The sequence below is a fragment of the Pyrgilauda ruficollis genome, unplaced genomic scaffold (assembly GCF_017590135.1).
Source record: "Pyrgilauda ruficollis isolate IOZ18807 unplaced genomic scaffold, ASM1759013v1 scaffold339, whole genome shotgun sequence".
NCBI classification, from domain to species: domain Eukaryota; kingdom Metazoa; phylum Chordata; class Aves; order Passeriformes; family Passeridae; genus Pyrgilauda; species Pyrgilauda ruficollis.
The window spans coordinates 23,949-51,478 of NW_024524811.1; the positions used below are offsets into that span (position 1 = coordinate 23,949).

General features: G+C 40.8%; 1 protein-coding gene across 1 annotated transcript; it reads left to right on the forward strand.

Annotated features, from left to right (window-relative positions):
- The first annotated feature begins 312 nt into the window (after positions 1-312).
- Positions 313-19,885, forward strand: DYRK4 (dual specificity tyrosine phosphorylation regulated kinase 4). The gene is made up of 14 exons (XM_041474751.1): positions 313-336; positions 4,061-4,144; positions 5,505-5,654; positions 6,716-6,851; positions 7,996-8,159; positions 8,522-8,658; positions 9,505-9,645; positions 11,260-11,398; positions 15,811-15,892; positions 16,633-16,805; positions 17,395-17,455; positions 17,988-18,117; positions 18,829-18,974; positions 19,409-19,885. The coding sequence occupies exons 1-14, from the start codon at positions 313-315 to the stop codon at positions 19,633-19,635; spliced, it is 1,794 nt and encodes a 597-aa protein (XP_041330685.1). The 3' UTR covers positions 19,636-19,885.
- Positions 19,886-27,530: the final 7,645 nt, after the last annotated feature.

Below are 27,530 nucleotides of genomic sequence, written 5' to 3' on the forward strand. Positions count from 1 at the left end.
TTATATTTGTCTTTCTTATTACTGACTTGCCATGATAAATATGGAAAATTATATTTGGCTAGAAGGAGGCTGAGAAAGGGAACAGATGGCCACCAAAAGAATACTAGAGCAGCTAATAGTCACTGGCATATTTCCGGGAGAAAAATTTAAATCTGAAGCCAAGCAGAAGCATTATCCATTTTTTTTCTGCTTAGGGCGCTGTGCATGGAATTGCTCCTGCTATGCTCTGACTAGATGAAGGTGGGCTTCCTGAAATGCCTTCGCTGAATGGAATAAACAGCTCCTGTCCTGCACTTAACAGCTCTTGCAGTAATGCTGACAGAAATAGTTGACAAGGTGGGAAAAATGTTTGTGTTCCTACTGTATCTTGAGCGAGAGAGTGTATTTACTATGGCTTTTTAATGTATTTCATTATTTAGCACCTGTGTTGTATTCTCTCCATGTATTCTACAGGTTTCATTCACTTTTGAGAACAGGGAGAAGAAAATGCCCATGTGAATGAGGAGACAATGGGGTCTTTATTTCATGTAGCTGTGTATTTAAAAATTTCCAAAATTTTAATGCATTTCTGATTTCTATGGTTAACATGGTACTGAAAAAATACTCTGATATTTTGAGAATTATGGAAGTGTGTCATGATGCCTGATTTTGCAGAATACTGTAAACCTAAAACTTTGTGACTGTGGGCTAGGTGGTGGATGAGGACCTTGCTCTGATTCTTTGATAGTAACTGGAATGAGCAAGGTTGTCCAGGATTTGAAGGGCTGGAATAGCAGGAGATGATAGTCTGGGATTGTAGCACTGGAGCTGTAGGACAAGGCTGAGTGCCACAGGAGCAGGGAAACCAGGAATGAAATGGAGTGGAATAGTAACAGTTGCTGCAGTTTTTCTTTGCAGTGCATCTGCCAGAATGAACCCAGCCACAACACAGCTGCAGAGCCCATAGGGCAGCTTCAGGGTTTTGCTGGAGCAGTTCTGCTGGGTCATCTGGATCAAGACTATCAAATAAAACCACTGTGTGGACTGTCCAATAAATCCACCTGCTCCTCATTCAGCCACCAGCAGGACTGGTGTAGACACAGATCAGTTTTTCTACAAATAGAAGTTTATATTATTTACCCATTTGGGGGGAATTTTTATGAAGGTCAGTCACTTACTGATTTTATTGATTAAATTGCCTAAATAGCAATAAAGCCTTAGTAAGTAGGTTTTGAGAAAGGGGGACAAAAAGGATTACAGATTTCCATGGTTTAAAAAAAGGCATGGGCTTGTTTTGCTGTTACACTGTAAAAGGAGAAATGTCCACCTCAAAATCTTGGTAATCTTTCCCCACTGAATGGAAATTAAATGGATTCCAAATTCTGGCAGTACATCTTGGAGCCCACTCACATTCTTCCTTAGCTCTTGCTTAGTTTTAAATATGTTTTTTTAAATGTTTCATGCTCTGTTGTTATAAATCTACTTTTTTAAAAAAATAGAAATACAGACATAGCTGCCTAGCTTTTTAAAAGAATTGCTGAGAAATAAAATGCCATTTTGGAGTGAAGATTCTTCAGTCTGCACAGGTATGTAAAGTCATTGTTTCTTTGGTTTTCAGTGATAGCTTTTTCTTTATAAAATCCTGGCTTTGTATTGACTTGTAGCTAGAAAAGCATGAAGCAGTTAAGAAACTGCCTTGAAATGAAATGTAATATTTTTGTCAGCTCCAGAAACTGAAAATCATAGGTTGTTGGGAATGAAGTGTGGATGAAGTGTGAGGAAAAAGTATAACATGCACTAAAATTAATAGTCTTACTAAGAGCTGGGCTGATATAATCAGTAGAGTTTTGAGTGTGTATCCCAGACTCACCTTCATAACAAATGTGATTGTCCCTTGAAATGCAAGATATGTAGATTGCATGAGAAGATTGTCTGTAGATTGTCTGAAAAAATACACTGGCACTGAGTTTTCCATGGAATCATCATCTAAAGAAATTCATACAAGGATATTTGGTGCTCTGGGCAAAGTGTGTCATGCTCTAGGACACTCCTGTTTAGGAGTCTAGTGACCCTCTTCTGTGGCATTTGCTGTGTTGGCACTGGTAATATTTTGGATTTACAGCATATCATCCCTTATCCCTGGCTGGGTGATCTCCAGTTCCAAAGATGGGAATTACTGTGTGCAGCAAGGATAGATTTTAGTATTTATCCCTTTCCTGCCGTTCTCCTGTGCTTCACAGCCACCCATGACCTTTCGTCTCACACCAGATCTGTTCTCCATTTGTTCTAAATCAGAAGTTTGCCCTTGCAGAAGGGTTTTTTTATTCATTTGTGAACAGGAAGAGCACACACACAGCAGTTATCTCAGGGGCAGTTTCCAGCTGGTCTGCCCAGCTTGAGTGGCGTCTTCCTGGCTGATGGTGGGGGCTGAACTTGTCATAAAGGCAGCATTTCCTCCATGTGGTCAGGTAGATCTGTACACAGAGTTTTAACTCCATATTTAGTTTGGAAAAGTCTTTTAGAGTCTCTAATCTAAGTGCATATGCAGGGGTGGATATATCACAGCCTCTGGAGGTCAAGAGGAGGCTGTCAAGATCATCAGAAGGATGGAGCAGCTCTGCTGGGAGGAAAGGCTGAGGGAATTGGGAGTGTTCAGCCTGGAGAAGAGAAAGCTTTGAGGTGACCTCACTGTGCCCTTCCAGTGCCTGAAGGGAGCCCTCAGGAAAGATGGAGAGAGACTCTTGGCAAGGGCCTGGAGTGACAGGACAAGGGGGAATGGCTTCACACTGACAGAGAGCAGGTTTAGATGGGATATTTTCCCACGGGAAAGGAGAAAGAAATGGGAGGTGGGAAATGGGAGGAAGAAATTGTTCCCTGTGAGGGTGGTGAGGCCCTGGCACAGGTTGTCCAAGAGAAGCTGTGGATGCCTGGAGCCTGGGGCTCTGAGCAGCCTGGTCTGGTGGAAGGTGTCCCTGCCTGTAGCAGGGGTTGGAACTGCTTGGTTTTTAAGGTCCCTTCCAACCCAAACCAGTATGTGATTCTGTTCAGGGCAGGATGTGCCAGAGCCATTGTTGGGGTATGTTCAGTTTGAGCTCCCTGTTTGCAGCAATGCTGATGTGCCCTGCATATATCACTATGCATAAGTCACAGTGTGTGTGTGTGTGGATCACACACGCAAGCATCCCTCACCCACTACAGCTTTTATATATAAATATATATATACTTATGTTTATCTATGTCTATATCTATGTCTATCTATGGATATCTGCAGTGTATTGGCACAGGTGCAGCATCTAATCTGAGTTGTCCCTGCCTCTTCCAGGCTCAGACTCTTTCAGGAGCCCTTTTGACCAAACCCAGTGGGGTTCACTCCAGCCTGTAGAGCAGAGCTCCAGTCTGCTTTAGCCATGGAGTTTTCTTGGTCTAAATTATCCTAAAGATTTCTTCATTTCATTGCAGTTTGTTATTGGGCAGAAGTGTACAATGCTAATTAGCATGTTTATTGAAAAACTGCTGAAAGCACCAGCAAACTCTTTAAAATAGTGAGTTGCTTAGCACTTTCCCCACAGGCTTTTTTATATTTAATGCTAATACTATCTGCCCATTGGAGCCAATGGAGTTTTTCTATATTTCAGTAAACTTAAACCCTGATTTTATTTTTACAAAATCTGTACCACAAGCTGAATCAGTTTAATGCTGCTTTTAGCAATGTATGGGCTCACAATCTACCTTGTGAGGCAGTTTAAAGTTGTCCTTCCAAGCAGACTTACTACCAGCTTCCAAGTACATATTTAGGGATGGCAGAGGGCCCCTTTCCCCTTGGCTGAGCACAGGGGCACACCAAGCATCTGAGAGGCATAATAACAAAATAAACTGTCTCTGCCCCAGCCCACAAAACAGCTGCTCAATTGAGAGAAGCATTGCCAGAGTGTAACGTTTTCAGCAGCTTTTGTGGCCCTCTCTCACACCTTGTGTTGGCACAGGCATTGCCACAAAGGAGGGAAATACAGAAATCAGGCAGGGGCTCCATATTCTTTTCCTCCAGAATAATTTTTATTAAAATCTCGCTTTATGTTTGCAGTCTTCCCATGTGGATGCTTTTTCTCAGTCTCAGCTGACTGTTCAAGAGAAGGATCATCTGGGCTCTAACAGAGTCTTCCATCAGGTATGTGACTCTTCAGCTGACTTCAAAAATACCTGAATGCTTGTTTTGTAAGTGATCTCTTATAATAAATGAATATGGGCAGAGGCAAGTTTTCTACTCCTTGCCCTCTTCCATTTTTTCTGTGGCTGTATGACTGTCCCAAATGCCTGCAAGTATTTTGGGTTTGCTGTGTTCCAGTAGCATTTGAGGCATTTCTTCTGCCAAATCACTTTTGTTTCTTGAAGCTTTTGGGAAAAGTCCACTGGAATCCCAGTTCTAAGTTTTTAAAGGCTATTCCACAGTATTGGAATAAAAAAATTACTCATTAAAGTTGGTTGGCTTGAGAGCATTGCTCCTTTGCTTTTTTGAGAAAATATCAAACCTCACCTTTGTTGTCAAAAGCTTGCCAAATATGTTTCTATGCTTCCCTGAGGAGAAAAATTTCACAGGTTTATGTGGCTGTATCTTTAGCTCTCTAGACCTTATTCTGCATTTCACAGTGCATAGTTGATCTATTTCAGATCTATTTCAAATAATTGTTTTATTATTTACCAAAGAAATAGTTTACCTGAAAGAGTTTTCTTTGCTGCTAAGAGTTTGACTTCTCTGACTTGAGATATTCAAGATATTGATAGGACATACAAGACATGCATAAAACTGTGCCCTTTACTGACTGTCTGTAATTAACAAATTATATAAAAGTATTTTGCAAATAATAAATGGGAGAAGTCAGGAAGAACTAGTAATCCTGGATTATTTAAATGAGCATAAGCATTTATTTTTAAGCAAAGTTTGCTGAGAGCTTGCCTTTTCCTCAATAAGAGTGCAATAAATGGGCCCAGTCAAATTGAGCTCCGTAGGAAATGAGGCAGAAGGTAATATGGAGAAACCAGTGCAGGGAAGACTTCCCACTGTGTCCACCCCTGGTGTTTGGCAGCAGTCCAGTCCCAGTTTATATTCTGCCACTGGGAATAGTTAATGATATTTTCTGCCATTGACACTTCATGCCTACTTATTACCCTGTGTGGGCTTTATTTTCCCCATTGACAGGAATCCTGCTGCCTGAAATGGCTGCTGGGCTTCCAAACCCAGCCACCCTTTGCAGCTGAAGCAGTCACTGCTCTGATGCTGGATGGAAGTGTTCTTGTCTCATTTAGGGAATGAGGAGTCTCATTCCCTAAATTGTGCTGGATTGCCTGGACAACCTCGTGCTGCCTGTTAGTACAGCTGGAGCTGCCTTAGCCTCTGTTTACTTCCCCTTTGTCTTTAGGTGTCAGAAGAGAACCACACACATTTTCCAAGGAGTTACATCCCTCTGCTGTTCATAGGTGTGGCAGAATGCTAGGTCATTATGTGACATTTCCTTGTGCTTTCTATTTAGAGAGCCAGTCATGGTGTCCTTTCCCTCCCACATCTGGAAGGTCAAGTGAAGCATGGTCTGGCTGCAGATGCTGCAAACCCTCCCTCCTTTGAGAGCAGCCTGCCTCAAATAGCAAATAAGAGCTTGCAGAGTGTCCTCCCCTCTTTTCAGGTGAGTTATAAAACTCCTGGACACCTTGTTTGCCTGGTGAACCAGCCTTCCTCAAAGTACCACTGAGACTGTGGCAAAGTGTCACAAGTGTGGGGGAAGAGAGAAAAAGGGTCAGAATTACAGACAAGTATGGAAAAATGCTTCATTTTGAAAAGAACCCATTTTTACTTGCACCCATCCTTAACTCAAACCCCACAAGCACCCATATGCATTTATTGAAGTGGTACCAGTCAGGACTTCTTGCAAGGACGTGGTGGACCAAGCTTGCCCACTTATTCTTCCATATCCCATCACCTGGGTTCTCCTTGTGTTGGCAACCATGTGCTGGTTTTTGAACATGGCTTTGACCCTTCTGACAGAGACAGACACTGAGCTGTTTTTTGTCTCCATCCAGCCCCACTTCTATGAGGGCTTTCTCAAAGGATGAGAAATAAAGAAAGGAATCATTTAGCTTGGAAGAGACCTCTGAAATACATCTGGCCCGACCTCTCACTACAAGCAGAGGAGACTTGGAACTCGCTGGGCTCCAGTGAGTGGGAGATGAACTGGATAAATGGATGTCACAGGCACTGCTCAAGGCAAAGTCCATTATGCTCACTGCTTTTCTCCCACTGGCCAAGCCAATCACTTCATCAGAGAAGACAACAAAGTCATTCAGACACCATTTGTTGGCATATCCATACCAATTATACCAAATCAACTTCCTGTCTTTCACTTGGTTTGGCATGGTTTCCAAGAGGGATTGTTCCACAGCCCTCCAAGGCTGACCAGCATTGGTATAGATAGCATTTCTAGAGAGTCCATATACTGAATTAATCTGGAAGATGAACTTCCTTCTCTCATTTATAGAGATTTATCTTTCCATGGTCCAACAGCCTTTAGTGCTTTTGGCAGAATTTACAGTCTGAATAAGCAGAGTGTTCTAGTGCCCAAGCTTGCTTGTTCTATCTCAGCAAAAAATTTACATAGAGATTACTCAACTAATCAAAATAAATATATTGCAGCTTTGTCTCTATGAATATAGCAGTTTCTAATTTTTAAATTTTTTTTCTGATTGGCAGGAAAATGGAACTCAAGGCAATTTTCCTCAATTTAACCTTCCAGACAGTCTTCCTGAGAGTGATACCAGAGTCCATACAAAACCATCCGAACTGGAGAGCAACAGCATCGGGGTCAAACTGCCTATGACAGCTTCAGGTAGAATATCCCTGGATATACTGAAAGGACTGGAGTGACGGGCTGCCTGCATAGATGAGGAGTGTGTACAGTCAGGACACTCAGGGACCAGAGGTGCCATGTTAAATGGCTGCTGAAATATTTAACAATTTAGAGCACAGCAATATGGATGGGACTAAGTGATTTCTAATTATCCAGCTTGGGGAAGTACCCAGTAGGGGAATGATTTGACTAACACAAATACAGAAGAGAAACATGCAGTATCAAAAAGAATGTATATTTGTCTAAGACTTAGGTGGGGTAGGTGAGAGCAATATTCTATTACAGGGATAAAACCCTTTCCCACTTCCTTGTGGTTGTGTCCCATTTTATTGATGTGGGCTAAATTGCATTTTGGGAGTTCTCGGATCTAGAAAGTTTCTGACAGAGTTAAACTATTTCTAGAAGGAATCTAGGGAAAAAAAAAGTAGTGACCTTTTGCTTTGAAATTATTTAGCATCCCTGCATAGCTGGATGAAGATCTGCCACTGTTTAACAAAACACCCACACATGCATGCAACACATAGATTTATAATGCTCCTGTCTGAATATATATCCACATTTAAATGATGGGAGTGGAGGTGTTAGGGCAGCTGAAATTCTATGCAGCAAGAATCAGAACTAGGAGAAAAGCAGATTTGGGCTCCATTTAATTCCTAACCTCAAATATCTGACTGATGATTTTTATCAGAAAAACAAGTACTTGAAAGCTTTGGTTAACTAGACATTACTGACATTTTATAAATATAGCAATCAAACCAATAAAAATGTAACTTTTCGTGTAAGTTATGGAGCCTGAGGGAGCAGATAGACAACAGATGGGATTTTCATGAAATCTATATACATAATTTCCCTCACAATTTAATAATTTTTACCTAAGCTCTCTTAAAAGTCTTGCTGACAGATGATGAGTGCTTTATTGAACTTAATACTGCAAGCCAAAAAAAAAAATTTTTATGAAATTGCAAAAAATAGAAATCTTAGAAGGGAGCTCTAACAGCTTTTCTCAGCATCCTGCTCAAAGTGGTGGGCTCTACTGTGAAATGTTCCATTGTAAAAGCACTTTGCCATCAGGTTTCTGACATTTTATTGATTTTTGGTTTTACGTTCTTGTTTTCTGATTTAGAAGCCTTGAAAAATTTTAGAAACCAGTTAACAGTCTATGAGCAAAAAGAAATTTTCAATTATACAGAGCTCTGGTTTCTTGGCCTGGAAGCTAAAAAGATTGAAGGTTTGCCTGAAACCCAGAATAATAATTGTTATGATGATGAGCATGGTTCCTACTTAAAGGTAAGTGGAAAAGTTATGGTATTCATTTTGAGCTCAGTAAGTTTGTAGTGATTTTATGCCAACTCTTAGGTGTTGTCTGTGAGACAAATGTTGTTTCTAGAAGATAAATATTCACATAGTGAAAAAATGCCTTTTAAAGCTCAGGGGAGAATTCACTTTGCATGTCATGCAGGGTTGATGCAAGGTAGCTGGGCTATGGAAGCATCTTTTGGGATTTTCCTTGTTACCCTCATTTGATGTAGATTTCACCTGCAGCTAGCCCACCATCTGTCATGGAGAGCAGACTCAAACACACACAAGCTACTGGGAAGCTTGGTCTTTGTTGTACTCTTTGAATCTGAACCCTTTATGTTCTTTTGAAGGTTTTACATGACCACATTGCCTACCGCTACGAAGTCTTGGAGGTAATTGGAAAAGGGTCGTTTGGGCAGGTGGCCAAATGCCTGGATCACAAAACCAATGAGTTAGTGGCATTGAAAATAATAAGGAATAAGAAAAGGTGAGATATCTGCTGACTTTAAACCAGTAAAATCACCCCTCTTGTATACAGGCAAACAGTGACAACATGAACAAATCAAAATCAAACCTCCTGTACATTCATTAAACACAGTGAGGGCAGACTGAGGAAAGAGGATGTCAGGAACTGGCCTGGACCTGGAGAAGAGACAGCCTAGGAAAGCAAGTACCGTCTCTCCAGGCTCGCAAGGTCTCTCTATCTGTTGCATAGTGAATACACAACCCAGGTAACCAGCTGTGCAGGACTGAGAGCAGGGAGCATCCCCACAAGGTTCCAAAACCACACGAATATGCTGGAAGACACCCATCACTTGCTTGAACATGAAAAATTCTACGCTGTGGTCCTAAGCAACCTGTTCCTGTTAAGTGGCTGGTTATAAATTTGTAATCTTGAAGCAGAGTCAGTGAAACAGATGTTCAGCTGTTCCATTTTCCCCCCTCAGTGAACACTAAGTGTAAAGATGCTTTTCAAAATCCACTGTCTGACTGTGGTAGGTGTGAAATGTGTTCAAGGAAAGTGAAGCATTCCTATAGACTTGAGAGCACCAGGATTTTAGTCTGGATGCTCACTGGAAACCTTTTCATTTAAAGGTTTTTTTCAGAAGTCAAATTAGGTATACCCTGAAGTGTTATGTAAGGTCAGTGTATTTAGACTAGGAATCAACAGTAAGAAATCAAAATTACAGTGGTTAACGGGGTTGAATGAAACATTTTAATAACTGTCCCCCCTGCTGAGCTTATCATAAGCTTATGATATTTGTAGCATTTGCAGAAGTACAAATGCTACCCTGAGTTGATGTTACCATTCCCGTGTCATGTGATATTTCAGATTTCACAGCCAGGCTTTGGTAGAAGTGAAGATCCTTGATGCTCTGCTGAAGAAAGACAAAGATGATACTCACAATATCATCCACATGAAGGAATACTTCTACTTTCGCAATCACTTCTGTATCTCCTTTGAACTGCTAGGGTAAAGTACATTTTCCTTTACACACACCTTGAGGAGAATTGTAGCTCTTGTGCCTTACAAGATTAATTTTTATGTCTTCTTCAGAAGAATTGGCAGATAGAAATGAACACTGTCTAAATACAGACTGCATAACTGAGCCTTTGATCACCCAAGGTGAACTGAAAAAGGCCACGTTCAGACTTCACACGGGCAATGACATGATCCATCCCGTATTTTCTGTGCTGGGTATTGAAGTCTTCTTCCCCGAAAGACCTGTGAGGAAAAGAGTAAATTCAGGACTAGTAAACTTCGGGATATATAAATATGAATAATATCAAATAATTTAAAAATAAATCTGCATCTTACTTTTTATAAATCTTTGCTGCAGGGCATCTTAGGAGGAGTTCTGGAGGAATGTTGGAGAAGTCAGATCATTTTATACATCAGCCTTCTTGTAATCGGGGAATCAAACTGGAATTTTTCAGGCTACCCACACTTCTCCAGGCCTTAGAGTAAAGCCCCCATTGGTGCATGTGCTACAGCCCCTGCTGAAGTTTCAGCATGATATGGACAGCTTGATCCTAAAGAAGTCTAAATCCCTTGTGTTGCTGCATGTGAGTCTGTCACTTAGAGTCACACAGGGTAAGAGGTGACTCCTCTCCAGGGAAGATACAAACCAGTCTTTTCTGAAAGCTGCTATGGAAACACACAAGGAAATGGGAGAGCCACTATCTTTAGCTCTCCACAGAGGAGTTGAAGACTGGTTGTCACAGAAAAACATTAGTCTGGTAAAATTTTCATTGCCTTTAAAATACCGTGAAAAGCCTTTGATTTGTGATCTTTTCCATTAAGTCTGGGCAACATTAATTACAAAGGAATGGGCTGTGCCTGCCACCAGTGGACACTCCAGTGAGGAAGGCAGAAAGATCCAGTTGGCTGTGTCCTTGCAGACATGTGCTAGTGCTGAGGACACTTCTCACAGGGAAGAATTTATTCCTAATATCCAATCTAAACCCATGCCTTTTTCAGTTTGAGATCATTACCCCTTATCCTATCACTATCAAAAATCTCTCTCCCTCCTTTTCATAACCCCCTTAAGGCACCGGAAAGCTGCAATGAGATCTTCCAGAGCCTTCTCTTCTCCAGGCTACTGGGCAGGCCTACTGGAAGTTGCTAAGATATGATAGTCACCAGAAGGATATAAAAACCTAATGAGACCTGAATTGATGGGGAGGTTATCTAGAAATATTTACTGCTGGTTAAAAACCTTTAGATGGAAATAATTTATTCTAGACACCAAAGCAAAGAGAAATTATAGCAAAAGGAGACAGAAGAAAAGTTTTTTGGTTCCTGAATGATTATTGTTCTTGGTAAAGATCAGCATAGCTGCTTAACAGCAGAGAGTTTAGCAAGCAAGTTCACTGATTTTACATCTGCTTTAGATCTGGGAGGTGTTTGTGCATATCACATGCAGAGCAGCATTTGCAGGAAGGAAAATAGCTGTCATTTTCCTCTGTATGAGTCCTCCATGTGGGAAGACAAGCTCTTAATTCACTGGAAACTAATCATGCCTTTAAAAATAAATTCCCCAATCTCTTATCTGCTCTCTGTCTGCTGTGTCTTCCTCCCCCACAGAATAAATTTGTATGAGCTGATCAAAAAGAACAATTTCCAAGGCTTCAGCCTGTCTTTGATTCGCCACTTCACTAGGTGTGTGCTGAGGTGCTTACAAGTGCTCTACCAGGAGAGAATCATTCACTGTGATCTGAAGCCTGTAAGTACAATCATTTCATCACCTGGTATTCTGTACAGAATAAATGAGCTTATCCTATTCTTTATTGAGAGGAACTGTTAGGAGAAACCCTAAAAACCCTAAAAAACAGCTTCTGTTTGTACAGAAGCTATAATTTATTTCAGATTATGTTCATGCTACGGTCAACTGATTATTACCATTGATTCAGTTCATTCACCAAAGCATTAAATGAGATTATTTGGTTGCCAAAACGTATGCAAATATGAATCAAATTCAGTTAATGACTTTTTGCTTAGAGAAAAAGAAAAGTACTTGTAAAATTAAGTATTTCAAGATAAGGGGCATTGTCATGCAAGGAGTATTTACAAGGCAGCCCGTTTCAGGTTATCCTGTTACATATATTTAATTTCTTAGGCATAACTATACAATTAAGCAGCCTAGTAAATGGCAAAGGAATTCTGTGGAACAGTATTTAGGGTGTTCACCTGTTTTTGGAGGAACATCTGACCTCCAATTCCCTCTGCTGTATCTGCTAAGCATTCATGCTGGGTATTTTCCATTCTCTTCAAGTCCCAAATTTAATATTTTGCAATTTTCTGAGATTTCTGAAGGATTTTAACTGTATTTTCACTTCAGATGAAAGTTTCTCTTGATTTCCTTTTCAAAAGGGCAAATTAACCAATAAAGAAATAAGTTCTCAGGTAAAAATGCTAAGGATAAAATTCTGTTCTCACTTTGCTAAATGTATCTTGATTTAGAATTCTGAGAAGTCACATACTGTCTATACCCATTGTCCTGCCAATATCTTTGCCAGACCAATTTGCAATGAGAAGAGAGGCTTGCAAGATAACCCAAATATATTAATCAAAAACAATTAGCCCAATGGGAAATTTGTTTCCAGGCAGTCACTGACAAGGAATGACATTGGCAGCATCAATTAGTGTAGTCTGTATTTAAATAGAGCCACAAATTAGTGAAAATGTGGTGAGTTAACTAAAAGACAATTTTGTTCTCATTCAACAATGGCACAGTTTCATGAATTTATGTTGCCTGAAACTCACATCTATTATCCCCTCTGCCTCCTATGATATTTCTCAGCATAAGGTAGAATATGGAGTTTCTCTGGCCTTTATGCTAGATAATCACTGCCTCCAAAGCCTGGTTTTTCAGTCAGTCCTGGTTTTCCAGCTTTGACCAGCTCCCTTGCATTGTGAGGGATTCAGTATAAGAATCCTAACATGAGCACAAAGGGATATCAAGCTGCAGAGAGGGGATGCTGCTTCCCTTACCAGAGTCAAGGGCACCTGGATTGTGGAAGTCAGTCCCTGCCTTGACTTTTACCAGTAGCAGCTTCTCCTTCCTAGCACATGAAGTATTTCCTTATGAGCTAATTACCTAGGAAACCACTTCATCATTATTTGGCATCCATCTGGGAAGTGTTCAGTCCTTCAAAGCCCTGACATATAATCACTGTAAAATTGGTTGATAAAGGTAACCATCTGTCTGCTGAGGAGTGGAGAAGGAAATCCTTCATTTAGAGAAACTTTTAATGAGGATAAAACTCAGCTCTGCAGAAGAGAGCTGAAGACTGTGTTTGCTCATCAGTGCACATATCCCTGAGCTGGCTGTTTAAGGATCACTTCTCCAGCTGGCCTTGCAGGAACCCAGTGCCTGTACCCACCTGCATCCAGCTAAGAATCCATAGAATCCAGCTAAGAATCCTGCCTTATCCATTTATCCCTCCCTTGAGATTTGTGTATCACACAGATGAGGAGGGGTGAGTTGACACAGAGTCTGGGGCAAGCAGTGCATGGAAGAACGGTGGAGTGTGGCTCCTTCATGGGCCTGGGGCTTTCTGTACTTACAAAAGGGTGGTTCTGGTTAATTCAGCACAGCACAAAGCCAGGTGCACTTTGGCTTTTACTAGATAAGCAGCCCTGAGTTTTGGGGAGCTCCCTGGTGTTGCCATCTTATTGCAAAGGTTTCACACCTTCTTGGTGATTTCTCATGGGCAGCTCCTCACAGCACTGACTCCTTCTTCTCAGCACAGCCAACAAACTCCATCTAACTTCTCACCAGCCAACCTACTCTTTTACAATACTCATCCTAATTGGATCTAGCTGTGGCCTATTAAGGGCAGGCCTGTTCCTAATTCTTGATAATTAGCACAGCTGTAACTCCTTAGGGGTGAGATTACCTTCACCACTATCTCTGTTCTCCTACATTCTATCTATCCACAATTCCTCTTTTTCTTTTAATTACAAAGTTGCAGTATCTCTAGAAAGTTATGTTCAAGTAAATTGACATTATAACATATTTACATATATTACTTAGGATTAACAGTTATATGAATGTTCAGGCAACATATCACAATAAGAACATATGTTTCTAAGTTCTGATTTAGTTTTGCTTTTCACAATTTAGAAAATCAACTTCAGGCTCATCACTAAAAACTTTCGTATTTAGACTTCTATATCACAGTGAAAGTATATGTTTCTAAATTCTAATTCAGTTTTGCTTTTTCACAGTACAGACTTGATTCATTCTCTAAATTCACAGAATACTTATCAAAATCTTTATAACTATGCTTAATTGCTTAACTCACAAGAATGAGTTAAAGTAATGTTGTGTTTACTGTCTTTTGCAGGGCCTTTTGCAGAAGATAGTAAACCCAGTACAATTATCTTCTGTGTAATTTCTTTTAAACTTTGGAATGCATTTGTGCCGACCTTGATTCATTACCCAATATTACATTACATATCATCAGAAACCTTTACACTTACACTTCTGAAATATTTACCCAAACCTACATTACATATCATTACCTAAACTTACATTACATGTAATCAGAAACCCTTATACTTCTAGAATATTTACCCAAACTTACATTACATATAATCAGAAACTTTTATACTTCTATCTCTAGAATATTGACAATATCAACAGCTGTACAACTTTATAAGGCAACTCACAAGAATAAGTTAAAGGCTATATATTAAGGTAGCAAAAAATCAACAGCCACATAACTTCATCAACAGCTATAGAACCTTGAATAACATTGATTTAGCATCTGTCGAGTGTACTTATGCTTATGGAATATAAACTTTTAAACTTATGCTTAATCAAAGATTCATAGTTGCAATTCACAAACAAAATGCACGTTTCATCAGCAAACAAATACACCATACTGAATGATAGAGTTGCTCTGTCTTCAGCTCCTACTGCTGCTTTAATAATTCTTTTCTTCTTTTTACAGTTTTTTGTTGAATTAGTTGATCACTGAAAGCCTCTCTTGTCTTGCTCTGTTTTCCATTCTTTTAAAGTCTTATAAAGTGATTTCCAGGTGGCAGCTAAATCTGCAGCTGCTTTGGCTCCTTTTTTGACACTATATTTCACAGTCTTTCCTTAACTTCTTTCCATGTATATAAAACAATCTGTTCTGCACTTGATATCTTATTTCCCATTGTGTCTCCAGCGACTCACCTGTACCTCAGTGTCGAAATCTGTCAGGTCCGGACTAGGCAGCTTCTCCTGCTACTCTCAATGCTACGCTGGGCTCCATCTCCAGCTGCACCTCACCCTACAACCCACTCCCAATCACGTCGGGTTACTGTAGAGATGGCCACTACATAATTTTAGAAGGCTTCTCTTACATGTTGTCTGTGCAGCTCTGACTTTGCCTCTCAGAGCTCCATGTTGCTTTTGTTCCAGCGCTCATGTAACAGTGACTTGGCAAACCTCCCCCCGTACTCCTCGGGGGCCATGCTATTGCTGAGGCACTGGCTGCTGCTGTGGCCATGCCATTTGCCACTTCTGTCACGCAGCTTGTGTCCTGCTGCACACACCGCTGTTCAGGGGGAACCTAGCACCACCCTGGGTCTTTGATCACGTCGGCGTCACCAGTCATTGCTATCTTATTGCAAAGGTTTCATACCTTCTTGATGATTTCTCATGGGCAGCTCCTCACAGCACTGATTCCTTTTTCTTCTCAGCACAGCCAGCAAACTCCATCTAATCTTCCCAACCAGCCAACCTACTCTTTTACAATACCCATCCTGACTGGATCCAGCTGTGGCCTATTAAGGGCAGGCCTGTTCCTAATTCTTGATAATTAGCACAGCTGTAACTCCTTAGGGGTGAGATTACCCTCACCACTATCTCTATTCTCCTACATTCTATCTATCCACACGCTGGTGCCCTTTTTGGCTCACCTGCAGCCTGGATACCTTTTCAAATCTCCCCTCTGCTTTGCACAATTGCATATTATTGGCAGCCTCCTCATGTTAGCAAATGCATTCCAAAGGAAGTTGAATTTTGAAACTCTCATTATGCAGAGAAGTGTAAATGTGATTTGCATTCTGATTTTCACAAGTGTTTGCTAACTTAATGTGGTGCTAAACCCCTCTTTTCCCTGTGATTTTTTTTCTTTTTAGGAGAACATACTATTATACCACAATGGGCAAGGTTCAGTCAAAGTTATTGATTTTGGATCAAGCTGCTATGAAGACCAAAGAGGTTGGCAGAAAAGTCAAGTTGATGTAATTTTCTTAATAAGCTTTCTTAATTTTAAATAATGTGGAACAACTATTTCTTGGACTGGGCTAATATATTGACCTATGCCCCTAATTAGAACCTGGTAAACTGTTCAGCCACTGGTGGTGGAGCAAATACTGGTAGAGACAAGTAAGATATTACCATTCTTTTTCTTTGTCTCAAGCCCAGTCAGCTCCTTTACTTCTGTTGAAATCAGAATTGCACTTTCAGGAGTGGTTAGCTGGAACAAACTTAAGAGGATAATCCAAATATTTCACTTATCAAGAAGTTTGACAGGTCCAGAGAGCCTTTCTCTGTGAATTTAACCCTCTGTGAGTTAAATTATAATTGGTACTTTTTCTATGAATAGCACAGGGAGGGAAATGGGAACTGTGCTTTTAATTTAGGAACTGTTGATTGATGCAAATGGAACACCTTCAAATAGGAAAATGAGCATGGATAAACTGAATCACAGCATTAGTAGAAGAATTTCCTTCAGTGAAATTTGTTGAAAAACAATTTCTAAATAGAACAGAGGAAAGTGTATCACCTATTACTTTTAGGATGGGATTAGAAAATGTTTTCAGAGCCTATGTAAGCAATCTGTGGATAGACAGATTTACGTATGATTCCTGAATATATGCCACTTTTCTGTGAAATCTGCAAATTGACATTTCAGTCCCAACTGTGATATTTTGCTTCTTGTCTAATTTTTGATTCAGTGTACACCTATGTTCAGAGCCGCTTTTATCGCTCCCCTGAGGTGATTCTTGGTCATCCTTATGCTATGGCTGTTGATATGTGGAGCTTAGGCTGTATCATAGCAGAGCTTTACACAGGCTACCCACTGTTCCCAGGGGAAAATGAAGCTGACCAACTTGCCTGCATCATGGAGGTAATTTTTGGGATTGGTTTGTACACCCATTTGATAAACTGCACCACCAGAAACAAAGAGAAACCTCAAGCAATAACGAAATATGATTGGCTATGGCCTGGCCTTCCAGAGGGAGATTTAATGCAGCCAAATGGCTCTTTGAGCCAGAAGGGCCCCTCTGAGCCTCTTTTCCTCCAGGCTGAGCCCCTTCCCCAGCTCCCTCAGCTTCGCCTCATCAGACTTGTGCTCCAGCCCCTTCCCCAGCTCTCTTCCCTTCTCTGAACATGCTCCAGCCCCTCAATGTCCTTCCTGAAGTGACAGGTCCAGAACTGGACACAGATTTGAGATGTGGCCTCACCAGTGCCATGGAGAGAGGGACAATCACTGCCCTGGTTCTGCTGTACATGCTATTTTTGATGCAAAGACATGTACAGGCAGCACTAAGGAATCCCTTAATTCCCTCCACAATAACAAGAAATATTTTGCAGACATTTCACAGTAAATTGCAACATTAACTGCTTTTCATAAGGAGGGCAAAATGCCACACCTGCTGGCTGTTGTGTATCTTTATGAAATGAGGAGTAACTCTATGAATTCATTTTCTATGAAGGTATTGGGTCTTCCACCAGCTGATTTTATCCAGGCTGCGTCAAGGAGGAGAACATTCTTTGGTAATTTCTTCTGATTATTTGTCCTTTCTGGATCCCTCTCTGGTAGTTAATCACTAATTAATAGCACTGGTAGAGAGTAGAGTCAGAGATCTTTAGCTAATTCCTAGCTGATAAAAATACTTCCATGAAGAGGTATGGAAAAAAGCAAAAGGATAAAATGAGGCCTATAAACGAACCTGGACCTCTGCTCTTCATGTGTTATGGGCCTCTAATTGCCAAAGTGATAGAGAAGTTGCTCTTTAAAAATATTGTTGCTGAAAGGAATACAGTGGGCCCTGGGAACTAATTTACATTTTTAATTTCGCTGTGTATAAATTTGGTTTGGAAATTGCTCAAAGCAAACAAACCAACAAAGAGTAGAATGTGGTCTCTAGGATGTAATCAATCCTGTTTGCCACAATTCTGGTAGATTATCAATCCAACAGGGCAAAACTGGAGTTAGTGGGATGGACATGGATACTATTTATGCAACTTTTTAAAGTATTTAGTGAAGGTTTTTAATGTAATTTTTTGAGGATATCTTTTTTTCAAGATTCCAAAGGTTTTCCTAAATCCATAACTAACAGCAAGGGGAAAAAGAGATGCCCAGACTCCAAGGATCTAAGCACAGTGCTGAACACCTATGATGCTGGTTTCTTGGACTTCTTGAAAGGATGCTTAATGTGAGTTCATACTGTATGCAACAAACTACTTTTGACTTTGCTTTCATTCTTTTGTGCCTTTAAAATCTTGGTATTTGTTGTGTTTGCTTGTTTTATTTTTTGGTGGGGTATTTTGGGTTTGTTTTGTTTTCCATGTGGCATCATTTGTATAACTATTATTACTGACACTTTACAACGCCTTCTTTAGCAGTGACTTCAAATTTCTTTCTAGCAGTTCAATAGCACTTTCCTAAAGAAATTCTGCAGAAACTGCTAACTTGTGGTTACATGGGGAGGGAAGATAAAATCATCCCACCATGTTTTACAAGAAGGTTGCTTTCAGTGTTCTGTTTGCCAAGTCTGTGTGAATAATTGATTCATTTTGGTTTGCTGGTTGAACCAGAATTTTCAGAAAATAATTTCAGTGGAGCAAAAAATCAAACCTTAAACAAGAATGTTGGGTCCCTACCCTAAGAGAAGCGGGAACTGCATATTAAAAATGGTTTGGTGCTGCAGAGAGTTTGATCAGCACAGTGCTGACATAAATAGGTTTTGAAGGCTGGAGAATATCACATAAGCTTTTTCCATGGTTTTAGGATAAAAAGAAAATTATTTTGTTTCAAAAAAATGTCCTTATGACCTGACTTTCAAAAGACAGGGCTGAATCTCTTGCCTCTTACTGATTTTCAGATAGAAATAGTTGAATAATGATTTGTCTCCTGTGGATTTAAGGTGGGAGCCTTCCCTGCGCATGACTCCTGATGAAGCGATGAAACACGTGTGGATCCAAGAGCCAAAAATATTCCGGAAACCACAGGCCCCAAGGAAGATGAGTGATGGCTCATTCTCTGCACTGGAAAATAGAAGAGAGACTATTCGTAAGCATGTTCCACCTCAGAACCAAGGGAATTTATACCAGTGTTTGGTGTTTCTTTGTGTTTAGTGTCATCTACCTGGAGTAAGGGGAAGTGTGAAGATAATGGATGGCCCCTGAAATGGGGTGGGTAAAGGCACCATTCCTCACTTGTGTAGAACTGCATGCTTTATGTTTTAGTTCAGCTGCCTGCAAGAAGACTGGACGTGCTGAAGGTTAACACAGAAAGGCCTTTTCCCTGCTGAGAGCAAAACAGCATCTGACACCACGCCACAGTGCATGTCACTTTCAGAGTAAAAGAATGCAACAGTGGGGGTTGTAAGATCCCAGAGAAAACTTTCACCTGATTTGCTGGGAGTTTGTGTCAATCCTATATTTTACCTGGTATTAAGAGTCTACAGTTCTTAACCCTTTCATTTTAATGATTTGTTGTTGCAGAGAATCTCTGGAAAAATGCAGCTGACAAAGTGAGAAGTGAACTGGCTGACAGACTGACTCTTTTCACAGGCACAGCAGAAAATGATGTGCAGAACACAAGAAAGCATGCTATTCCAGAGAAATATTTGGAAAACCACATGGAAAAGCCTATTAAATACGATCAAACAGAAGACAATGGCGAAAGAGCTCTTCCAAAAGCTTCTCTTTTTTTCCCACCAATTAAGTAACACAGATCACAAGCTATGATTAGCTCAGTTGCATACCTAGTGTATTTTGTAGGTATTATTTGTACTCAGGAATATAAGCTATATCTGTCTGTTCATGGGCTGTGCACATTGTAAGTATATTTAATGTTCTTTTTACCCTGAAATCATCTAGCCAAACAAAACAGAATTTGAGAACCATTCCTTTTCCTCATCTCCATCTTTGTGATCAGAGATTCTTCACAACCAGCAGCAATAAAATGGAGATTGTAGAGGTGGAGTGTGGCTTATTCTTGGTGTTATAACAGACTTGAATTTTATATTTTCCTGGATCTAAAAGAACAGATGTGTTGACTGAAGAATCTGAATCCTTTTACTTACAGCAGCGTAAGTCAGGAATAATTCATGGATAAGATTACTGAATTTACTTATGTATAAAACAAGTAAGAGAAATATAACCCAGGATCTGCATTTTCCTCCTCCTCCATCTTCCTCCTTTTACAGTGAAGCTGCTAGATGAAAACCATTGTCACACCTTCCTAGCAGATTTAGAAATGTAAATTATGGTCTTTAGCTCTCTAGCAACAAGAAAGCAGAGTGATATTCTGGGCCCATTTGTGCAGGGACTCAACAGAAAGAATGGATTAAAGCAAGCTGGTTTGATTTGGGAGAATTGTCCTTCATGGCAAGTTTAACTTAATACTCTGAAAAAACCCCAACAAAAACCAAACTAATTTCTATGATTCCTATGGCTTATCTGTTTAATGTGTTTAATTTAGGTATTTCACTCTTCAAACAGCAGACTATCTTTTCACTGCATTTGTAAAGCACCTACCTCATTACACCTCTTACATTTACTGGAGCTTATAGCTAGAAATTCAGTTGAAAAGGAATAATGAGAAAATTGTCCTACCAAAAGCAGCTGCTACTTTAGCAGTGACATTGCAGCAACCCCAAGGGAAAGAGGTGTTCAGAGGTGTTTTAAGTCACCATAGCAGCAAACTCCCACAGGCTCTTTTGCAAAAGGAAAATCCACAGGATATGGTCCTCAAACAGTTCCAGTGTTACAGGAGTAAACAAGCCACCTGACAGGTACAGCTGAATCACTTAATGGTAGAAGTCACCTCAGGGAAAATGAACTGCTGTGATCATCCCCTCAGCTTCAGGCAAATCCTAGGACTCCTGAAGAAACACCTGGAAAATGAGTGACCCAAGAAGGGCAATTGTCCATTATTGAAGGCAATTGAGCGGAGAATTACAAGGGTATTTTGGCAGACAAATACCATCCTGCTGTGATGCAGGCAGTCCTGACAAGCAGGCCAGCTTGCAGTGCCAGAATTATTTGTACCTCTGGTGTCAGAGAGACTCCTTTGCAGCTGAACCCTCACGGAGACCATAAAATGCTCCTTTTCCTATTCTTCAGCAGAATGATGTACTGGGAAAAGTGAGTTCTGTTCTGCACCATGTTATGGCACAGGGTGGGTGCACTGCACAGTGTGAACAGAGCCCTCATCACATCTCTCAGACCCTTGGAACAAGAATTTACTAGTCTGGTGCAGTTGCTGCTCATTCTTCATCTGCTGTGTCACATTTCCTTCACTGCTTAGGCTGCCCCAAGTTACAATATCTGATTCTCACAACTGTGCACTTGGGTTTTTGTCTGCTCTACCTCAGGGGCAAAGTTTGGGATCAATTATGCCCTTGACCCCTGGAATGGATGTCACCCTAATGAAGGTGTAAACCTCATTTGATAAATGGGCTTCTGTGTTTTCTTCACAATTAGTGTATTTCAGTAGCTCTTTGTAGTAAGCATCATCATATTATTTCTCATAGCATATGCTGGTGCATTTTCCAAGGCATTCAGTGTTGAGGGAAAAGTGGCAAAGTCATCTGAGCCTGTAATTCAGTTTGATCATCCTTCCCATACAGAAGGCAGATGGATGGCATTTCACTGTAGCTGCCATGAATTTGCTGTCTTCCCTTCCTTGCTGACCTGCTGTTCTCTTTTAATTCCTGAAACCTTCATGGTGATCTCCATCTTCAAAATCTTTCCCAATAAGAGTTCTTGTGGATAACTGTTGGATTTTTTTCAGAGATGACAGAAATTACTTGGCAGAAATATCTAGCCCTGAGATATCATCACTGCTTTCACATTCCTCTGCAAAAACAAGTAGATCCATCAGACACAGGTAGCATCCTCATCCCTGTGCCATTTGAAAGGAGATAATGAGAAAATTCTGTGTGTAAGAGGACAACCTACAAAATGCTGAGAAGAATCCTCTGACTCATGCTCAGCTGGAGCCATCCTCAGACTTTTCTTGATGCAGTCTCACAGAGAAAAGAAGCACTAATTATTTGCTTTCTTGAAAAGCCCAATCCATGCATCATGTTTAGTTTCTCTATGTATTGCCATTTTTTAACCACGTTTGCCAAGAAAATGAGGTGGCTGCTTTCTTGTCCATCTCTGCACATTGGCCTGTCTGTCTGGTCTAGTGGAAGGTGTCCTGCCCATGGCAGGAGGGTTGAAATGAGATGATCTTAAAGGTCCTCTCCAACCCAAACCATTCTATGATGTTATGATTCTGTCTTCTAGTTGTTGGGTATTTTTACAGCACAGATAAGTGATTTGGGGTGTGAGGCTGGGAGGGGTATCACAGTATGGAGAAGTTCTAGGAATCCATGTCACTGAGTTGAAGAGAAGAGCAGCGTTGCAGCAGTGGGTATTTACAGGATGTCAGATACAGGTCTTCAGATAATTGAGCTGTGAGGACACAAAGGCTCAGTGACCAAACTGTTAGAACACTTCTGTCTCTGAAACCTCATTACAAAACTATTGTCTGTAAATAACAGCCTTTCTGGAATGGAATATTTTCTGCATAATCGCACTTCAACACTGCTCCTGGGAGGGTGTAACTGCAATACATCAAATGCACAGTCATTGCAGAGCCCACATTGCTGGCCTTCAAAAGCAGAGACTCTCTGATTGCTCCTGATCTAGTGTGCAAGGATTTACCAGCAGGCATCAACTTCTGCAGCTCTGGGTGTGCCTGTGCCCTCCTGTTTGCTAATGTGAGAAAAGTAAAGCCAATTTATCAGCCTGGGAACTGCTTATTTTTGACCCTCTGTGTGCTTCCAGTGCTCTGAGCTTTCAGGTGACAAGTCTGTCCAGAAAATGGCTATGTAGACACTGTTTATATTTGTTCCAAAATGCCTTTAGGCATCACCTGGGATGCCCCTGCCTTTAGCAGTATTTTTGGCACCCCTTTAAAACTTGAAAAGGGAAAGGAGGAAAAAGAACTGCAGTCTTACAATTCCCCATTCCATAAATGTCCCTCACATGCTGATGTATCTCTCCCTGCTAACCCACTTTGCAAATTACTTATTATAAAGAGAATCACCACCTCTCTATCCTCAGGGTTTTTGGGTATCCAGGATTTTCAGCCTATGAAGAAGGAAAGGGCTTTTCACAGCTGCAGTAGGACAGCTCCTGGAACAGGAGGATTTGTGCAACACAGCTATGGATAAACAAGCCCAGAGCAGTGAAAGAGCTGAGAAATTACATTAAGTAAAGGTGAAGTCCTTTCACAAGGCAGCTTGTGAAAAAATCTCCCTTATTCTACACCCTTTCCTTCAGGATTGCATGTGTTATTCAACAAGGAGCTTTACAGCTCCTCTGCTGTTTCCATATGATCCATAGGATTTGGAAGAAGTAGCCCTGCAGATGTGTGGCAAAAGGTGAGTCAGTTTGGCACCATCTTCCACAAGGGCTATAGCTTTTTGAAATATAGAGAATCTGGGATGGATTCATGGAAAAGAGGGCTGTCAAAGAAGTGAGTAGCTGAATGCAAGGATATTTTTTAGCCTAGTTACAATAGGTTCAAGTTGCCGCTCTGTTAAATACCTATTTGGGTATCAGCCTTCAGACATTTTAAAACCCAATTTCTTTTTAAGTTGAATTTTTTGTTAAAACTTGTCCTAAAAGAACAGAGGTGTTAAATAACCCCACCAGAATGCACATACTGTGAAATGATACTGACATTGCTTCAGTTGGCTCTATATAACAGTATTGTGCTGCTTCCTGCACTGCAACAGGGAGTTGCTGAGCTGGGGAGGTGTGGAGTGGAAGTTCGCTGTGAGTCAGGGATGTGTGTGCTGCCAGCAAAGGATTTCAGCAGTAGAACAATCAGGGCTGTTTTGAGAGTACTGGGCACAGCATTTTCCTTCTTCTTCACCTTCCGAGTTTGATGCACATCATCATAATCCCCAGAGAGAAAACTCAGTGGAACTTCACTGCTTTCCTCTCCTGTCTGTCTCTGTCTTTTGCATGAGGCAGACACTCCAAGGTGTCATTGCATCCTGTGGTTCTGACTCTCCTCTTTCTTACTTGTCTCCTGTAGGAGCATTTAGTTTTCTACAGGAAGCAGATTTTATCTTCCTCCCTCGTCTCAGGTCATCTGTAATTTTAAAATCTTCCTTGGCATTCTGCTCACTGCCAATCTGTGGTATCTTCCTGCACATCTCTCCCACGCCCCTCAGTGCCATGCAAACACCACCACATCCTGTTCTACCCAAGAGAGCATGCAACTCAAATCCTTGTCACACAGCCAAACCACTTCTCCTTGTAATTCCAGGAGAGTTGCACATTCCAGCAGTGTCTCAATTTCATCCTCCAATCTCACACTCTTCTCCATGTGAGGAAGGGATTTTCTGCCTAAAAGTGGAGAGCAAGCCACAGTGAAAATTTCTCCCATGGGCAGCTCTGCAAAATGCCGATTCCCCTGCTTTTTTCCCTCCCCACTTCATTATTAGTTCTGTCTTTGGTTCATCTCCTGGAGGGGCCAAAGTCTCTCACTTTTGATATCCCTGTGCTGTCCTAACCTCCAAATACTCAATTTGCATTACTATATCTCTCAGCCCTGATTCACCCCCAAAACAGAGTCTTGGGCCTCTCTGGAGCAGACAGTATAAAAAGTGTCAGCATTTCATTAGAGAACTGAAATAAGAAGACATAAATATAGTTGCTGTCTAAAGCAGGACTGTCAACAACATGACCTGGGATTCAAGCAATCCGCAATTTGATCTCTTTAAACCCTATGCCTGAGGGTCAGATCAGGTAACTCTCCTTCTCTGTTGTTCATCTGTTCTTCCAATGCTTGCCCCAGAAAAATAATACAAATGGCTTTTCTACATTTTCCCTACACGTTAATAGCAATAAACTACCATGTCCTCCAGAATCCACAGATCTGGGATAAGTTTTGCAGTGGATTATGCAACTGGGCAAATTGGAGATGATGGACAAGACACTTCCTGGCAGAACTGGTCAGAAACCTGCTGAGGGTTATTGTTTTTATGTCATTACACTGAAAGGTCTCAGGCAGCACAAGAGATGATGCACTTTTCTCCACTGACTCACTCCCACCAAGGTGTACCATGTGGAGCAGAGGCATTTTTCTTATTCTACTCTTCCAGAGTGCTATCACAGGAGCCTTTTCCATGTGCCACAACAGCTTCCTCTGATAAGCTGTGGCATTAAGACTTAGCTTCTTTCCTACAAATGTATCCATAATCATTCCACCTCAGTAGCACAATCAGGGTTCATTTTAGATTCTGCAATGGCAAGACAAGTTCATCAGAAGAGCCCCTTTTACTTGGTGAGGAGTGCCAACATTCACCCACCCTAAGGAGTACTGGGTAGGAGGTAAACACTTGGCTGCCTTGTTTTGGTTCTGTAGGACAAAACAGCTGTTAAAAATGTTTAAAGTTGTATATGAGATGGCTTAGTACAGTTTCACTCAGGCAAAGTGCCAGGGCATGTTATGTAAAGTGTTGATCTTTCCTACATTTTAAATTGAATATAGAACAGTTGGGTTCTAGCCCTCCTTCCTGGCAACAGGCCCAGCCTCGGGCACTTCCATATAAACTGGGCTTCTACTAGCTGCCCAAGGTATCAGCAAGACTCAGAGACTGCAGAGATGATGGTGATGTTCTTCTCAGGAATCAAGAGAATGCTCTTCCTCTTGTTCCTCCCATGCTTTTTTTCTGGCCAGCTTGCATCTCCACTGCTGCATTTCCCCACCTTCCTGGCTCCTTCCAGCATGTTCTACCTCTGCTGGGACCATGAGGAACAGGAGCTGATGGGGTTGAGCTGCACATCCACACTGGCTGGGTGGCATGTGGATTCAGCCCTCATGGAAAGCTGCCTGGATCTGACGTTGTGACAGGAGGTGCCTTCTGAAATGGCAGCATCTGCTTCTCTGTAAGCTGAACAGATTTCTTCTTCATCCCCCTTTGCCAAGGATCATGCTCCAAGTATGTTGGAAAAAATGTATATTGAAAGGCTAAGAAGATTGGGAAACTTCAGCCTGGAAAGGCTGAGGGAATTGGGATTGTTCAGCCTGGAAGACAGAAGGCTTTGGGGTGACCTCATTGTGGCCCTGCAGTGTTTGAAGGGAACCCACAGGAGAGATGGAGAGAGACTTGACAAGGGCCTGGAGTGACAGGACAAGGGGCAGTGGCTTCACACTGACAGAGAGGAGGTTTAGATGGATATGAGGAAGAAATTGTTGCCTGAGGGTGGTGAGGCCCCAGCACACTTAAATATGTCAGGCATAGGATAGGACATCCTTGGGAATTCTTGTTTTTCCCGCTGTCAGGCAACCACTAAGTATAGAAGTGTGATGTCAAAGCAGCTGGAGTTTAGAGGGGGAAAAATGCCACGAAGGCTGCTAAATAAAATCCAAGCTGTTTTCTTTTGCTTTAAGTGTAAAAGAGAAACAGGCAGCTTAATTTTATCCAGATACAAAGAGTTTATACCAGTTTGCCAGTTTCAGTGGTTTTACTTTGTTCAGCTGTTTTCAGTTCCTCTTTCACACAACAGTGAAATATATGTTGCACAAAAAATGTCATGATGTTTGTCTAAAAATGGGTAAATGTTGGAGTGAGTGAGGTAGCCAGACTTCCTTATGGTCATCAGCTGGTTGCAAAATGATTCTTGTCAAAACCACTTTTTAAATATTTTCTTGGATTGTGACCCAGACAGGGACATTTTGGCTGTGAATTACTGCAGGAAAAAAACAGAAGAAACACTTGTTCTTATTTGTTTAATAATGATTTTAAGAAGTGATTTGGGGTAAACCCAAAGCATTTAATTTCTCCTAAAAGAACATCCTGAGAGGAAAAATTTACATGTTTTATTTCAAAAGTATTAAACATTCCATTATTTTCAGAAAATATATTTGATGTTAACAATAATTTTTTCCTCCTTGGTAGTGCAAACTCTTTGTTTGTATTAGAAGATAATTTTGGTCCCAAAAAAAGTTACAGGTTTTTTTTTAAATCTTTTATGTATCAGAAAATATCTCCCAATTATTATAGGTCTGGATACAGTAAGCAAGCACATTAAATCCAGAAAAATCCACATTTGCTCAGCTGTCAAGCACATCCATTGAACCCAAGGAACGGATAGTCTGAGGGAAAGACATCCTAGTTACTGTAAGTGGAATTTTAGTGAGGTTTTCTATTTGAAATCTTCCTTCTAAACTTCTCTCTCTCACATCCGTGATTTTTGTTTTAATTTTCCTTTTTACTACAACCAAAAAAAAGTCATTATTCGAGTATTGTCAAGGGGTGAAAAACCAGCCCAAAAGGCTTGCTTTCACAAAGGAGGGTTGTTTTTCCAAGTGTTTACTGCATTCTTTGTTCATAATGTATATTTAATTTTAAATATTTATCTATTTCAGAGTAGCTGATTTGCAGACTACTTATCTTTGAATTTGGATCTTGTAATGAAATCTTTACCAAATCTGTTTTCTTGATGAGGTACAGAGATGCATCGGACTCAACTGACCCCAGAAGATTCTTCACCTCTGACCTGAGGCTGCACAATGTAAATATTGGACAAGAGCCTGGTATATTAAAAA